At 49.4% G+C, this 16,983-nt stretch overlaps 1 protein-coding gene across 1 annotated transcript in view; it reads right to left on the bottom strand.

Annotated features, from left to right (window-relative positions):
- LOC311246904 (spondin-1-like) overlaps nt 1–16,983 on the bottom strand; it is a gene marked incomplete at both ends in the record, with an annotated part of 447,234 nt that overhangs the window by 318,224 nt on the left and 112,027 nt on the right. The window contains 1 exon segment of the mRNA XM_084337145.1: nt 9,807–9,940. Coding sequence (XP_084193271.1) covers nt 9,807–9,940 — 134 coding nt within the window.

Below are 16,983 nucleotides of genomic sequence, written 5' to 3'. Positions count from 1 at the left end.
AACCAGGAGGTGAGGTTGCCGGTCAGGATGCTCTCTATTGTACATGAGTAGAAGTTCCTAAGGATCTTCTGACTGACTTGGAACTTCCTTAGGCGCCTGAGGAAGTAGAGGCGTTGTCGTGCCTTCTTCACAACACTGTCAATGTGTGTGGTCCATGTCAAGTCCTCGGATATGTGGGCTCTGAAGTACTTGAAACTGTTCACTCTCTCAACCGGTGCCCCGTCGATGCTATGGGGGCTGTAGTCCTTGACCCCCGACCTCCTGAAGTCCACAATCATCTATTTGTTTTGCTGACGTTCAGGGAGAGGCAGTTCTCCTGACACCACTCTCTCTCTCTCACTCTCTCTCTATCCATCTCCTCACTCTATCTATCTCTCTCTCTCCCTCTCTCCATCTCTCTCTCTATCTCTCTCTCTCTCTCTCCTCTCTCCTCTCTCTCTCTCTCTCTCTCTCTCTCTCTCTCTCTCTCTCTCTCTCTCTCTCTCTCTCTCTCTCTCTCTCTCTCTCCTCTCTCTCTCTCTCTCTCTCTCTCTCTCTCTCTCTCTCTCTCTCTCTCTCCTCTATCTCTCTTCTCTCTCTCTCTCTCTCTCACTCTCTCTCACTCTTTCTCTCTATATCCATCTCTCCCTCTCTCTCTCTCTCTCTCTCCCTCTCTCTCTCTCTCTCTCTCTCTCTCTCTCTCTCTCTCTCTCTCTCTCTCTCTCTCTCTCTCTTCTCTCTCTCCTCTCTCTCTCTCTCCTCTCTCTCTCTCTCTCTCTCTCTCTCTCTCTCTCTCTCTCTCTCAGGTAGTTCGAGCTGCCTCCGACCGCACCACGGGGCTATTATATTATATATGGCTTTGAGCTCTGTCTCTCTCCTGCCGATTAAAATCCACAGCTCTTCCTCCTCCTCATCACCGGCTGCCTGTGAAGCTGCACTCTCCTATCCTCGTTGAAACTAGCGTCGGCTCAAAACAAAGCACAGAACCGGACACACAAGTTATCGAAAACAACGATTGACAACGCTTCCGGTCGGTTTTCTAAATAAAGATCGAAAAACAGGAAAGACATTACATTTTGGCACGCACTTATTACCTTGAGACGTTTTCGTTTTACGGAAACCTTTTTGTAAATGAAACGAAACGAAAACTAAAAATATCAAATCGTTTTAGTCTGGACAAGGCCTTAGATTACCATCATTCTTGTCCGTGTATTACCAAAACATGCATTTCTTTTTCTTTTTTTCACATTAGATTAGATTAAAATGTGTTGTCATTACACAGCACAAGTACAGTAGAACGGAAATACGTTTTGCAGAGTGCAAATGTAACAGTAAAGTGCAACAGCAATATACAATGTACAGGTGATTAAACTTGGTAAAAATATACAATTAGTACTACTGAGTGTAGTGCTAATGAGATGCATGTATAGAGTTGTAGTGTAATATGTACAGTGATACAGGTATAAAGACAGTATGATAGTAGTCATCTAAATGTATATTATTTCAGTTATTTATTTATTTAATTTCTACAACCAGAGCCCCTTAGATTGAAAGGGAGTGTTCACTTCCATATGACTGTCAAGAAAGAATGAGGGGTTTTAATAATACATCCCACAGCTGGAGAACCGTAAAAGACAGGCCGCACACTGTCTTCATGTTGGCTTAAAGTGACAAAGTCAATGGATTCATCGGGTATGAAAGTTGGAAAATTCTGTGAACATCCATAATAACTTAACCTTGACTTCCCTTTGAGTGGTATTTCTTGTTTATAAAACGGGTAGCTCAAATCAAGCAATCTGATTGGTTCATAGCCATGGTATAATTAAGCATTACATCACGCGCAGGAGTGGTTTGTGAAAAATAAACCATGCCTAGGGGTGGTCGTTAGGCCCGACACGCAGCCGAGGGGTTGTTAGACCCCCCTAGGCATGGTTTATTTTTCACAAATCACGACTGCAAGTGGTGTAATGCTTTTATACAACTGCCACATTCATCCAACTTATTGCTATACAATAAACACACATTAATCGAAGATTTATTGAAAAAAACATCCGCCACAAAAAGTAGTTCCACAACAACAAAAAAGAGAAGTTGCCTCCATGTGGAAGCAGCTCGGAAGTGCATCCAACCAACTAACACATCCACTGTCTTTCAACTAAGACATCCAACCAACTAACACATCCAACTGTCTTTCAACTAAGACATCCAACCAACTAACACATCCAACTGTCTTTCAACTAAGACATCCAACCAACTAACACATCCAACTGTCTTTCAACTAAGACATCTAACCAACTAAAACATCCCAACTGTCTTTCAACTAAGACATCCAACCAACTAACACATCCAACTTTTCTTTAGTTTTTAATTATGAAGTTAGTGGTTATTGGAATGACTGATTGATTGATTGAAAAATGTATTACCAGATGCAGAATGGGTACAATACATTACGGCTCAATACACACAATTGTTAAGGGATGCAGACCTACTTTCTATAGAACTTCATTCTAGATGCTTCTATAGAAAGTAGGTAAAACAAATTAAAACGTTTTCTTTGCCCTATAGGGAAAAAAAAGTTTTCTTCGCCCTATTTTTTATAATTTTTTTTAAACCTACTTTAGAGGGCCTAAACTTAACCAGTTGGAAACCAGGCGTACAGTATTACAATTAGCAATCAACCAATCAATCAATTCAATAGGCCATGCTCACTTAAAACAGCGCAGCACTCAGCTGCTTCTATGTCTCTCAGTCTGACTCTCCTCCGCCGTTGCAGACAGGAGTGTGTGTGTGTGTGTATGTGGTGTGTGTGTGTGTGTGTGTGTGTGTGCGTGCGTGCGTGCGTGCATGCGTGCGTGTGTGTGTGTGTGTGTGTGTGTGTGTGTGTGTGTGGGTGGTGTGCCAGAGAGTGAGCTCTGCAGTCAGGGGCAAGGAAGAAAAAATTTAAAAAAGATTGCAAATAATCAATCAATCAATCCGCGATTTTTCTTTTGTTCCACAATGGTCCATAGATTACACAATCCAACATTGTGTAAGAGACTAAGACATTCGCCGTGACAGAATCGGTTTTTATTTAGTCGTTATGACGCTATCAACATACCATTGTAAAGATTATTGTCCGCCATCTTGTTTTTTTTTTAAACTCACACACGGAGTGATAGTGATTCGGTTGTGGGGCGGTCCTGGGACAAAGAACGTGGAATTGTGACAGATACATACGTGTAAATTGACTGTTTCAGCCAATCAGAATAGAGAAATTTGCATGCCGTTGTATAATGAGCGTATATCCACAGCTATGATTGTAATTCCTTTTCACAAGTCAGCATCACTCCTCGCCTGAGGAAAAACGGTTAGCCTTGTTAACCGTTAGCCGAACTACGACCCTTAGCTGTGATATAATAACCATATACCATGGCCTGTCGTGTATATATCTCAGTTGTACTTTTCAGGCTGTGTATTCAATCATTAATCATTCATATTATACATTATATTACAGAAGGTAAGTGGACTGCAGATAAGAGTAGATTGTACTCATCTCTGCTAACTTGCGTTGTGTTTTGGCTGTCCTAACTCCACAATGGTGGAACGAACTTCCCACCACAGTTAGGACATCGAAACAAGACCAATCTTTCGCCGTCAACTAAAACACAGTTCTTCAATCAATATCTGAAATAAAATAAAATAAACGTATTAACTGTCTTCTACTATCATGCACTCTTCCACTAATTAATCTTCCTTTTCTATATTACTACCTAGGGATACCGGTACTAAATTAGAAAAAACCAGAGTATTGATAAGCTCCAACGTTATCGGTACTGCTATCGATACTCGAAAAATTATTATTAGTATGAGTTTTTTCTTTCGAGGAATTTAAAACGTTGCAAACTATCTCTCCTCTGTCTGTCTCTGCACGAGAAGCGAGCCGCAGCGAGCCATTATTACACACACTCGTCGCGAGCCGCTCACACTCACACACACGGGTACTTAATAAGGAAGGTGCTGCCCGTGGCTCCACACTCACACACACGGGTACTTAATAAGGAAGGTGCTGCCCGTGGCTCCACACTCACACACACGGGTACTTAATAAGGAAGGTGCTGCCCGTGGCTCCACACTCACACACACGGGTACTTAATAAGGAAGGTGCTGCCCGTGGCTCCACACTCACACACACGGGTACTTAATAAGGAAGGTGCTGCCCGTGGCTCCACACTCACACACACGGGTACTTAATAAGGAAGGTGCTGCCCGTGGCTCCACACTCACACACACGGGTACTTAATAAGGAAGGTGCTGCCCGTGGCTCCACACTCACACACACGGGTACTTAATAAGGAAGGTGCTGCCCATGGCTCCGTGCTGCTGAAGCGTGCAGCACACAGACAGCTCTGCATGCGCTCGTCATGGCGGAGAGAGCGAAGTGCTCAAAAGTATGGGTATACTTTACGAGAGTCGATGCCGACAACGCACGTTGCCACAAGTGCAACAAAACATTTGCCAGTAAGGGTGGCAATACGAGCAATTTATCAAAACATCTGTTGGCAAAACATAACATTAGTCTGCAGAAATGCGCCGTTTTCGACTGCTTTGCTCCAGGGGCGAATTTAGGATTGTAGGAGATCCGGGGCTTAGCCCAGATAGATTTTTTTTACTTCGACACCACAACCTTTAACTTATACCACCACCTTAAAGCGGACAAAAGGCACTAGAGAACACTTAAATTCACACCCTTTAATTAATGAAGCAAACTATAATAATTCATAATAATAATAATAATAATAATAATAATAATAATAATAATAATAATAATAATAATAATAATAATAATAATAATAATAATAATAATAATAATAATAATAATAATAATAATAATAATACACTGTTTGTATAGCACCTTTCATACCATAATTGCAGCTCAAAGTGCTTCACAGCAGTACAAAAAGACAGGCATAAAATGAGCACAACATTGGCAGATCAAGAGCAATGCATAAAGTGCAGACATAAAGCATAAAATAGATAGCAGTAAAATAGACAAAGTCAAGGTAAGACATAGAACATTAAATCACATCGTTTTTCATATTAAGATCTAAGATCTAGGGTTAACTCGCCGCACGTTGAGCGCCAGGACCCCCGAAAACCAGAGTATAGTCAGGTTTTCATCGTTGTTTCTTTTATTCGATATTTCCATTCACTGGGGATGGGTCTGAGATCTCAAAAGTCCAATACCGCCGCCTAACACCTTGCGGCCGCTATTGCACTCCATTTGAAACGATGTGGCTTGGTGTCTGTCATTTTGGAAATGACACCAGACCACCCTGAAACTACACTCATATTCACGGCGGTATAAAACGGAAATGTATGGATGGAAAAATGATCTGTTTTTTGCATCTTGACCGGAAGAAACTCAATGGCGATCGACTATATTATTAGATCCATAGCTATAATATATAATATAGCTTTAGGCCTGCAAACACAGCCATGTATCCCCATGTTAAAAGGCGCTGGCCTTTCAACAGTAACAGTAAACAGCGCCATCTGGCGCTGAAAGTGTTAATATGCGTCTTTGTTTACGGTTTGATTATCACTGATACAAAGTAAAATAGTGCAGTACAATAAAATAGTTAGTAAAATAGAATAAAATAATGCAATAGTGCATTGCAATAAAATAGTTATCATCATATTTTTTCGGGAGGCCGGTAAGGAGTGCACTACAGCAGTCGAGTCGGCTTGAGATAAAGGCATGGATTTGGTTTTCAGCGTCCTTTTGATTTATAAATGACCGTACTTTAGCTATGTTTCTAAGGTGGAAGAATTATGTTTTTGTCAACTTGTTGATTGTGATTTAAAGCTTAGGTCTGAGTCTACCATAACACCAAGACTTAACTCACTCAAATACAGTTAGCAGCTGGATAGACTACAGATGGAAATTAGCTTCTGCAAAATCTACAAGATCTCTTCTTCCAGGGAGTCCTGACCAACACAGCACACAACAAGTTTCAACATAAAACAGGGCATTAAACAAAAAACATACAAATCAAATATAAATACAGAAGGTAATTTGCTTAGCTAATTGTTTAGCTACAAATATATTTGAAAGATGACAACTTTTTATAGATGGTCAGGCTGAGGCTGCAGCCACCACGGTCCCAGCCCACCCCTCCTCCCTCCACCACCACCGGTCCCAGCCCACCCCTCCTCCCTCTACCACCACCGGTCCCAGCCCACCCCTCCTCCCACCACCACCACCGGTCCCAGCCCACCCCTCCTCCCTCCACCACCACCGGTCCCAGCCCACCCCTCCTCCCTCCACCACCACCGGTCCCAGCCCACCCCTCCTCCCTCTACCACCACGGTCCCAGCCCACCCCTCCTCCCTCTACCACCACCGGTCCCAGCCCACCCCTCCTCCCTCTACCACCACCGGTCCCAGCCCACCCCTCCTCCCTCCACCACCACCGGTCCCAGCCCACCCCTCCTCCCTCTACCACCACGGTCCCAGCCCACCCCTCCTCCCTCTACCACCACCGGTCCCAGCCCACCCCTCCTCCCTCTACCACCACGGGTCCCAGCCCACCCCTCCTCCCTCTACCACCACGGCCCCAGCCCACCCCTCCTCCCTCTACCACCACGGTCCCAGCCCACCCCTCCTCCCACCACCACCACCGGTCCCAGCCCACCCCTCCTCCCTCCACCACCACCGGTCCCAGCCCACCCCTCCTCCCTCCACCACCACCGGTCCGAGCCCACCCCTCCTCCTTCCACCACCACGGTCCCAGCCCACCCCTCCTCCCTCTACCACCACGGTCCCAGCCCACCCCTCCTCCCTCTACCACCACCGGTCCCAGCCCACCCCTCCTCCCTCCACCACCACCGGTCCCAGCCCACCCCTCCTCCCTCCACCACCACGGGTCCCAGCCCACCCCTCCTCCCTCCACCACCACGGTCCCAGCCCACCCCTCCTCCCTCCACCACCACCGGTCCCAGCCCACCCCTCCTCCCTCTACCACCACCGGTCCCAGCCAAGCCCAAAGTCCCTTCACCCTAGCAGCTAGATAGGGTGAACGAGTGTCACAGGGCTGTGACCCAGTTTGTTGTCAAAGGCCTGCACCCCTTCTCTACAGTGGAGTCCAAGGGCTTTAGGTAACAACTAATCATTCAGTGTATATAGTTTTTTTTTATCTTACATTTGTTGTTTATTATAATGCAGCACCCACGTTTCAACACTGCAGCACCCACATCTCACCACTGCAGCGTCCACGTCGCAACACTGCAGCACCCACGTTTCACCACTGCAGCACCCACGTCTCACCACTGCAGCACCCACGTCTCACCACTGCAGCACCCACGTCTCACCACTGCAGCACCCACGTTTCAACACTGCAGCGCCCACGTTTCACCACTGCAGCGCCCACGTCTCAACACTGCAGCGCCCACGTCTCAACACTGCAGCGCCCACGTCTCACCACTGCAGCGCCCACGTCTCAACACTGCAGCGCCCACGTCTCACCACTGCAGCGCCCACGTCTCACCACTGCAGCGCCCACGTTTCAACACTGCAGCGCCCACGTCTCAACACTGCAGCGCCCACGTTTCAACACTGGAGCGCCCACGTCTCACCACTGCAGCGCCCACGTCTCACCACTGCAGCGCCCACGTCTCACCACTGCAGCACCCACGTCTCACCACTGCAGCGCCCACGTCTCAACACTGCAGCACCCACGTCTCAACACTGCAGCGCCCACGTCTCACCACTGCAGCGCCCACGTCTCAACACTGCAGCGCCCACGTCTCACCACTGCAGCGCCCACGTCTCAACACTGCAGCACCCACGTATCACCACTGCAGCGCCCACGTCTCACCACTGCAGCGCCCACGTCTCACCACTGCAGCGCCCACGTCTCACCACTGCAGCGCCCACGTTTCACCACTGCAGCACCCACGTTTCACCACTGCAGCGCCCACGTCTCACCACTGCAGCACCCACGTTTCACCACTGCAGCACCCACGTTTCACCACTGCAGCGCCCACGTCTCACCACTGCAGCGCCCACGTCTCAACACTGCAGCGCCCACGTCTCACCACTGCAGCGCCCACGTCTCACCACTGCAGCACCCACGTTTCAACACTGCAGCACCCACGTTTCACCACTGCAGCGCCCACGTCTCAACACTGCAGCACCCACGTTTCACCACTGCAGCGCCCACGTCTCAACACTGCAGCACCCACGTTTCACCACTGCAGCGCCCACGTCTCAACACTGCAGCGCCCACGTCTCACCACTGCAGCGCCCACGTCTCAACACTGCAGCGCCCACGTCTCACCACTGCAGCACCCACGTCTCAACACTGCAGCGCCCACGTCTCAACACTGCAGCGCCCACGTCTCACCACTGCAGCGCCCACGTCTCACCACTGCAGCACCCACGTTTCACCACTGCAGCGCCCACGTCTCAACACTGCAGCACCCACGTTTCAACACTGCAGCACCCACGTCTCAACACTGCAGCGCCCACGTCTCAACACTGCAGCACCCACGTCTCACCACTGCAGCGCCCACGTCTCAACACTGCAGTGCCCACGTCTCACCACTGCAGCGCCCACGTCTCAACACTGCAGCGCCCACGTCTCACCACTGCAGCACCTACGTCTCACCACTGCAGCGCCCACGTTTCAACACTGCAGCGCCCACGTCTCACCACTGCAGCGCCCACGTCTCACCACTGCAGTGCCCACGTCTCACCACTGCAGCGCCCACGTCTCACCACTGCAGTGCCCACGTCTCAACACTGCAGTGCCCACGTCTCACCACTGCAGCGCCCACGTCTCACCACTGCAGCACCCACGTCTCACCACTGCAGCACCCACGTCTCACCACTGCAGTGCCCACGTCTCAACACTGCAGCACCCACGTCTCACCACTGCAGCGCCCACGTCTCACCACTGCAGCGCCCACGTCTCACCACTGCAGCACCCACGTTTCAACACTGCAGCGCCCACGTCTCACCACTGCAGCGCCCACGTCTCACCACTGCAGCACCCACGTCTCACCACTGCAGCGCCCACGTTTCAACACTGCAGCACCCACGTCTCACCACTGCAGCGCCCACGTATCACCACTGCAGCGCCCACGTTTCAACACTGCAGTGCCCACGTTTCAACACTGCAGTGCCCACGTCTCACCACTGCAGCGCCCACGTCTCACCACTGCAGCACCCACGTCTCACCACTGCAGCACCCACGTCTCAACACTGCAGCACCCACGTCTCACCACTGCAGCACCCACGTCTCAACACTGCAGCACCCACGTCTCACCACTGCAGCGCCCACGTCTCACCACTGCAGCGCCCACGTCTCACCACTGCAGCGCCCACGTCTCACCACTGCAGCGCCCACGTCTCACCACTGCAGCGCCCACGTCTCACCACTGCAGCGCCCACGTCTCACCACTGCAGCGCCCACGTTTCATCACTGTTTGATGAACAATATTACTCAGCTGAAAGATGGTAACTGGTAAATGGTGCATTTATATCGCAGTTTTTATCCAAAGCGTTTTACAATTTGTTCCTCACATTTTACCCATTCACTCACCGATGGCAGAGGCGACCATGCAAGGTGCCAAGTGTCTTGCTCAAGGACACTTCGACACGCTGCCCGGGAGGAGCAAGAATCAAACCGGGAACCTCCAGATTTCCAGACAATTGCTCTACCCCCTGAGCCACCATTGTGCCCCTCCCTGCTGACTTGTCGTACAGAACTTGTAAGTCGCTTTGGATAAAAGTGTTCAGCTAAATGCCAAACAAGAAAAGAAGCATTCAGGGTGTTGCATACATACTTGAGGATGACGCAGCCGGAGCCACTAGGGGGCGCCGTCCAGAACACCTGGATACTGGTGCGTCGGCGAGGGGTGCTTTCTGTCACGGCTGGGGGGCAGTTGGTCATGAACTGAGTGTCCTCTTCGTCAATGATCTGCATAGCAGATAGAAGAAGAAGAAGAAGAAGAAGAAGAAGAAGAAGAAGAAGAAGAAGAAGAAGAAGAAGAAGAAGAAGAAGAAGAAGAAGAAGAAGAAGAAGAAGAAGAAGAAGAAGAAGAAGAAGAAGAAGAAGAAGAAGAAGAAGAAGAAGAAGAAGAAGAAGAAGAAGAAGAAGAAGAAGAAGAAGAAGAAGAAGAAGAAGAAGAAGAAGAAGAAGAAGAAGAAGAAGAAGAAGAAGAAGAAGAAGAAGAAGAAGAAGAAGAAGAAGAAGAAGAAGAAGAAGAAGAAGAAGAAGAAGAAGAAGAAGTATTTATTTGTCATGCAGATGGGAGACACACAGGAACACACACATCTACTGAGTCACCGATGAAATGTCCCTCTGACAGCCGGGAGCAGACAGGGGCTGCAGCGTGGGGCCGCGACCGGGGACCAATCCAAGTGCTCCTGGCCGTCTGCGTCAGGGACACGACAGCGTTAGCGATCTGATCTGCATGATTTTCCATTGGGTTAATAATAATAATAATAATAGATTCTATTTGTAATGCGCTTTACAGTTGCGGGGCAAGTCTCAAAAGCGCTACAGTTAAAAGCACTTAAAAACTAGCGAGAATAAAGGAAAGAAAGAATATAAAAATAGGCAAGACTAAAACATAGAATAACATAGAGAAACATAGAATAAATAAAACTGATAAAAAAAATTGGTAAAAGAACATAAAATGTGTGGAGCAACAAATTTGATAAAAAGTCAACAGAAGGCTCTACTAAAAAGGTAAGTTTTGAGGCCTTTCTTAAAAGCATCCACAGTCTGTGGTGCTCTCAGGTAGTCAGGGAGAGCATTCCACAGACTGGGAGCGGAAGAGCAAAAGGACCGATCTCCCATAGTGCAGAGATTGGTCCTTGGGCGCTGGAGGAGGTTTGCCTGGCCAGAGCGGAGATGTCAGGAGGAGGAGTGAGGGGTGATGAGTTCTTTGAGGTATAGCGGGGCGTTTCCGTAGAGGCATTGGTGGGTGAGCAGGGAGACTTTGAACTCAATCCTGAGTGAGACAGGGAGCCAGTGAAGGGACTTGAGGATGGGAGTGATGTGGTGGTATGTCCGCACTCCCATCAGGATCCTAGCAGCGCTGTTTTGGATACATTGTAGCCTTTGGATGTTCTTGCTAGGGATCCCGATGAGGAGTGCGTTGCAGTAATCCAGCCTGGAGGAAACAAAGGCGTGGATGAGCTTTTCGGCATCTGACAGAGTGAGTGAGGGGCGAGGTTTGGCGATGTTCCTGAGGTGGTAGAAAGAGTTTTTGTATAGTTGATTTATGTGTGCCTCAAAGGTCAGGTGAGGGTTAGGGTTAGGGTTTATCTCTTTTTATTCGCTTTATCTCTTTTTCTGGAGGGGAAACCCTTGCGAGCACGGGGGAGAAAATTCACCCCACCTGGGTACCTGGCAACGCGGCAACCTGGTCCCCAAGCGGGAATCAAAGGACCTTCTAGCTGTGAGGCGACAGTGTTAACCAGTACACCTTCTAGCTGTGAGGCGACAGTGTTAACCAGTACACCTTCTAGCTGTGAGGCGACAGTGTTAACCAGTACACCTTCTAGCTGTGAGGAGACAGTGTTAACCAGTACACCTTCTAGCTGTGAGGCGACAGTGTTAACCAGTACACCTTCTAGCTGTGAGGAGACAGTGTTAACCAGTACACCTTCTAGCTGTGAGGCGACAGTGTTAACCACTACACCTTCTAGCTGTGAGGCGACAGTGTTAACCAGTACACCTTCTAGCTGTGAGGCGACAGTGTTAACCACTACACCACCGTGCTGTGAGGAGACAGTGTTAACCACTACACCACCGTGCTGTGAGGAGACAGTGTTAACCAGTACACCACCGTGCTGTGAGGAGACAGTGTTAACCACTACACCACCGTGCTGTGAGGAGACAGTGTTAACCACTACACCACCGTGCTGTGAGGAGACAGTGTTAACCACTACACCACCGTGCTGTGATGAGACAGTGTTAACCACTACACCACCGTGCTGTGAGGAGACAGTGTTAACCACTACACCACCGTGCTGTGAGGAGACAGTGTTAACCAGTACACCACCGTGCTGTGAGGAGACAGTGTTAACCACTACACCACCGTGCTGTGAGGAGACAGTGTTAACTACTACACCACCGTGCTGTGAGGAGACAGTGTTAACCACTACACCACCGTGCTGTGAGGAGACAGTGTTAACCACTACACCACCGTGCTGTGAGGAGACAGTGTTAACCACTACACCACCGTGCTGTGAGGAGACAGTGTTAACCAGTACACCTTCTAGCTGTGAGGAGACAGTGTTAACCACTACACCACCGTGCTGTGAGGAGACAGTGTTAACCACTACACCACCGTGCTGTGAGGAGACAGTGTTAACCACTACACCACCGTGCTGTGAGGAGACAGTGTTAATCACTACACCTTCTTGCTGTGAGGAGACAGTGTTAACCACTACACTACCGTGCTGTGAGGAGAGAGTGTTAACCACTACACCACTGTGCTGTGAGGAGACAGTGTTAACCACTACACCACCATGCTGTGAGGAGACAGTGTTAACCACTACACCACCGTGCTGTGAGGAGACACTGTTAACCACTACACCACCGTGCTGTGAGGAGACAGTGTTAACCACTACACCACCGTGCTGTGAGGAGACAGTGTTAACCACTACACCTTCTAGCTGTGAGGAGACAGTGTTAACCACTACACCACTGTGCTGTGAGGAGACAGTGTTAACCACTACACCACCGTGCTGTGAGGAGACAGTGTTAACCACTACACCACCGTGCTGTGAGGAGACAGTGTTAACCAGTACACATTCTAGCTGTGAGGCGACAGTGTTAACCAGTACACCTTCTAGCTGTGAGGAGACAGTGTTAACCACTACACATTCTAGCTGTGAGGCGACAGTGTTAACCAGTACACCTTCTAGCTGTGAGGCGACAGTGTTAACCACTACACCTTCTAGCTGTGAGGAGACAGTGTTAACCACTACACCTTCTAGCTGTGAGGCGACAGTGTTAACCACTACACCTTCTAGCTGTGAGGAGACAGTGTTAACCACTACACCTTCTAGCTGTGAGGCGACAGTGTTAACCACTACACCTTCTAGCTGTGAGGCGACAGTGTTAACCACTACACCTTCTAGCTGTGAGGAGACAGTGTTAACCACTACACCACCGTGCTGTGAGGAGACAGTGTTAACCACTACACCACCGTGCTGTGAGGCGACAGTGTTAACCAGTACACCTTCTAGCTGTGAGGAGACAGTGTTAACCACTACACCACCATGCTGTGAGGAGACAGTGTTAACCAGTACACCACCGTGCTGTGAGGAGAGAGTGTTAACCACTACACCACCGTGCTGTGAGGAGACAGTGTTAACCAGAACACCTTCTAGCTGTGAGGAGACAGTGTTAACCACTACACCACCGTGCTGTGAGGAGACAGTGTTAACCACTACACCACCGTGCTGTGAGGAGACAGTGTTAACCACTACACCACCGTGCCACTAGGGGGAGACAGTGTTAACCACTACACCACCACGATGTGAGGAGACTGTTAACCAGTACACCTTCTAGCTGTGAGGCGACAGTGTTAACCACTACACCACCGTGCTGTGAGGAGACAGTGTTAACCACTACACCTTCTAGCTGTGAGGAGACAGTGTTAACCACTACACCACTGTGCTGTGAGGAGACAGTGTTAACCACTACACCTTCTAGCTGTGAGGAGACAGTGTTAACCACTACACCACTGTGCTGTGAGGAGACAGTGTTAACCACTACACCACCATGCTGTGAGGAGACAGTGTTAACCACTACACCTTCTAGCTGTGAGGAGACAGTGTTAACCACTACACCACCGTGCTGTGAGGAGACAGTGTTAACCACTACACCACCGTGCTGTGAGGAGACAGTGTTAACCACTACACCACCGTGCTGTGAGGAGACAGTGTTAACCACTACACCTTCTAGCTGTGAGGCAACAGTGTTAACCACTACACCACCGTGCTGTGAGGAGACAGTGTTAACCACTACACCACCGTGCTGTGAGGCGACAGTGTTAACCACTACACAACCGTGCTGTGAGGAGACAGTGTTAACCACTACACCACCGTGCTGTGAGGAGACAGTGTTAACCACTACACCTTCTAGCTGTGAGGAGACAGTGTTAACCACTACACCTTCTAGCTGTGAGGAGACAGTGTTAACCACTACACCACCGTGCTGTGAGGAGACAGTGTTAACCAGTACACCTTCTAACTGTGAGGAGACAGTGTTAACCACTACACCACCGTGCTGTGAGGAGACAGTGTTAACCAGTACACCTTCTAACTGTGAGGAGACAGTGTTAACCACTACACCTTCTAGCTGTGAGGCGACAGTGTTAACCACTACACCACCGTGCTGTGAGGAGACAGTGTTAACCACTACACCACCGTGCTGTGAGGAGACAGTGTTAACCACTACACCTTCTAGCTGTGAGGAGACAGTGTTAACCAGTACACCTTCTAGCTGTGAGGAGACAGTGTTAACCACTACACCACCGTGCTGTGAGGAGACAGTGTTAACCACTACACCACCGTGCTGTGAGGAGACAGTGTTAACCACTACACCTTCTAGCTGTGAGGAGACAGTGTTAACCACTACACCACCGTGCTGTGAGGAGACAGTGTTAACCAGTACACCACCGTGCTGTGAGGAGACAGTGTTAACCACTACACCACTGTGCTGTGAGGAGACAGTGTTAACCACTACACCTTCTAGCTGTGAGGCGACAGTGTTAACCACTACACCACCGTGATGTGAGGAGACAGTGTTAACCACTACACCACCGTGCTGTGAGGAGACAGTGTTAACCACTACACCACCGTGCTGTGAGGAGACAGTGTTAACCACTACACCTTCTAGCTCTGAGGAGACAGTGTTAACCACTACACCACCGTGCTGTGAGGAGACAGTGTTAACCACTACACCACCGTGCTGTGAGGAGACAGTGTTAACCACTACACCACTGTGCTGTGAGGAGACAGTGTTAACCACTACACCACCGTGCTGTGAGGAGACAGTGTTAACCACTACACCACCGTGCTGTGAGGAGACAGTGTTAACCACTACACCACTGTGCTGTGAGGAGACAGTGTTAACCAGTACACCTTCTAGCTGTGAGGCGACAGTGTTAACCACTACACCACCGTGCTGTGAGGAGACAGTGTTAACCACTACACCACCGTGCTGTGAGGAGACAGTGTTAACCACTACACCACCTTGATGTGAGGAGACAGTGTTAACCACTACACCACTGTGCTGTGAGGAGACAGTGTAAACCACTACACCACTGTGCTGTGAGGAGACAGTGTTAACCACTACACCTCCGTGCTGTGAGGAGACAGTGTTAACCACTACACCACTGTGCTGTGAGGAGAAAGTGTTAACCACTACACCACTGTGCTGTGAGGAGACAGTGTTAACCACTACACCACCGTGCTGTGAGGAGACAGTGTTAACCACTACACCACTGTGCTGTGAGGAGACAGTGTTAACCACTACACCACCGTGCTGTGAGGAGACAGTGTTAACCACTACACCACCGTGCTGTGAGGAGACAGTGTTAACCACTACACCACCGTGCCACTAGGGGGAGACAGTGTTAACCACTACACCACCACGATGTGAGGAGACAGTGTTAACCAGTACACCTTCTAGCTGTGAGGAGACAGTGTTAACCACTACACCACCGTGCTGTGAGGAGACAGTGTTAACCACTACACCACCGTGCTGTGAGGAGACAGTGTTAACCAGTACACCACCGTGCTGTGAGGAGACAGTGTTAACCACTACACCACCGTGCTGTGAGGAGACAGTGTCAACCACTACACCACCGTGCTGTGAGGAGACAGTGTTAACCACTACACCACCGTGCTGTGAGGAGACAGTGTTAACCAGTACACCACTGTGCTGTGAGGAGACAGTGTTAACCACTACACCACCGTGCTGTGAGGAGACAGTGTTAACCACTACACCACTGTGCTGTGAGGAGACAGTGTTAACCACTACACCACTGTGCTGTGAGGAGACAGTGTTAACCAGTACACCACCGTGCTGTGAGGAGACAGTGTTAACCACTACACCACTGTGCTGTGAGGAGACAGTGTTAACCACTACACCACCGTGCTGTGAGGAGACAGTGTTAACCAGAACACCTTCTAGCTGTGAGGAGACAGTGTTAACCACTACACCACCGTGCTGTGAGGAGACAGTGTTAACCAGTACACCTTCTAGCTGTGAGGCGACAGTGTTAACCACTACACCTTCTAGCTGTGAGGAGACAGTGTTAACCACTACATCACCGTGCTGTGAGGAGACAGTGTTAACCAGTACACCTTCTAGCTGTGAGGAGACAGTGTTAACCAGTACACCTTCTAGCTGTGAGGAGACAGTGTTAACCACTACACCTTCTAGCTGTGAGGAGACAGTGTTAACCAGTACACCTTCTAGCTGTGAGGAGACAGTGTTAACCACTACACCACCGTGCTGTGAGGAGACAGTGTTAACCACTACACCACCGTGCTGTGAGCAGACAGTGTTAACCAGTACACCTTCTAACTGTGAGGAGACAGTGTTAACCAGTACACCTTCTAGCTGTGAGGCGACAGTGTTAACCAGTACACCACCGTGCTGTGAGGAGACAGTGTTAACCACTACACCACCGTGCTGTGAGGAGACAGTGTTAACCACTACACCACCGTGCTGTGAGGAGACAGTGTTAACCACTACACCACCGTGCTGTGAGGAGACAGTGTTAACCACTACACCACCGTGATGTGAGGAGACAGTGTTAACCACTACACCACCGTGCTGTGAGGAGACAGTGTTAACCACTACACCACGGTGCTGTGAGGAGACAGTGTTAACTAGTACACCTTCTAGCTGTGAGGAGACAGTGTTAACCACTACACCACTGTGCTGTGAGGAGACAGTGTTAACCACTACACCTTCTAGCTGTGAGG

The sequence above is a fragment of the Notolepis coatsorum genome (genome assembly GCF_963971535.1).
Source record: "Notolepis coatsorum genome assembly, chromosome: 20".
NCBI classification, from domain to species: Eukaryota; Metazoa; Chordata; class Actinopteri; order Aulopiformes; family Paralepididae; genus Notolepis; species Notolepis coatsorum.
Note: the sequence above shows the minus strand (reverse complement) of the source record. Positions and strands in the feature narration are given on the sequence as shown.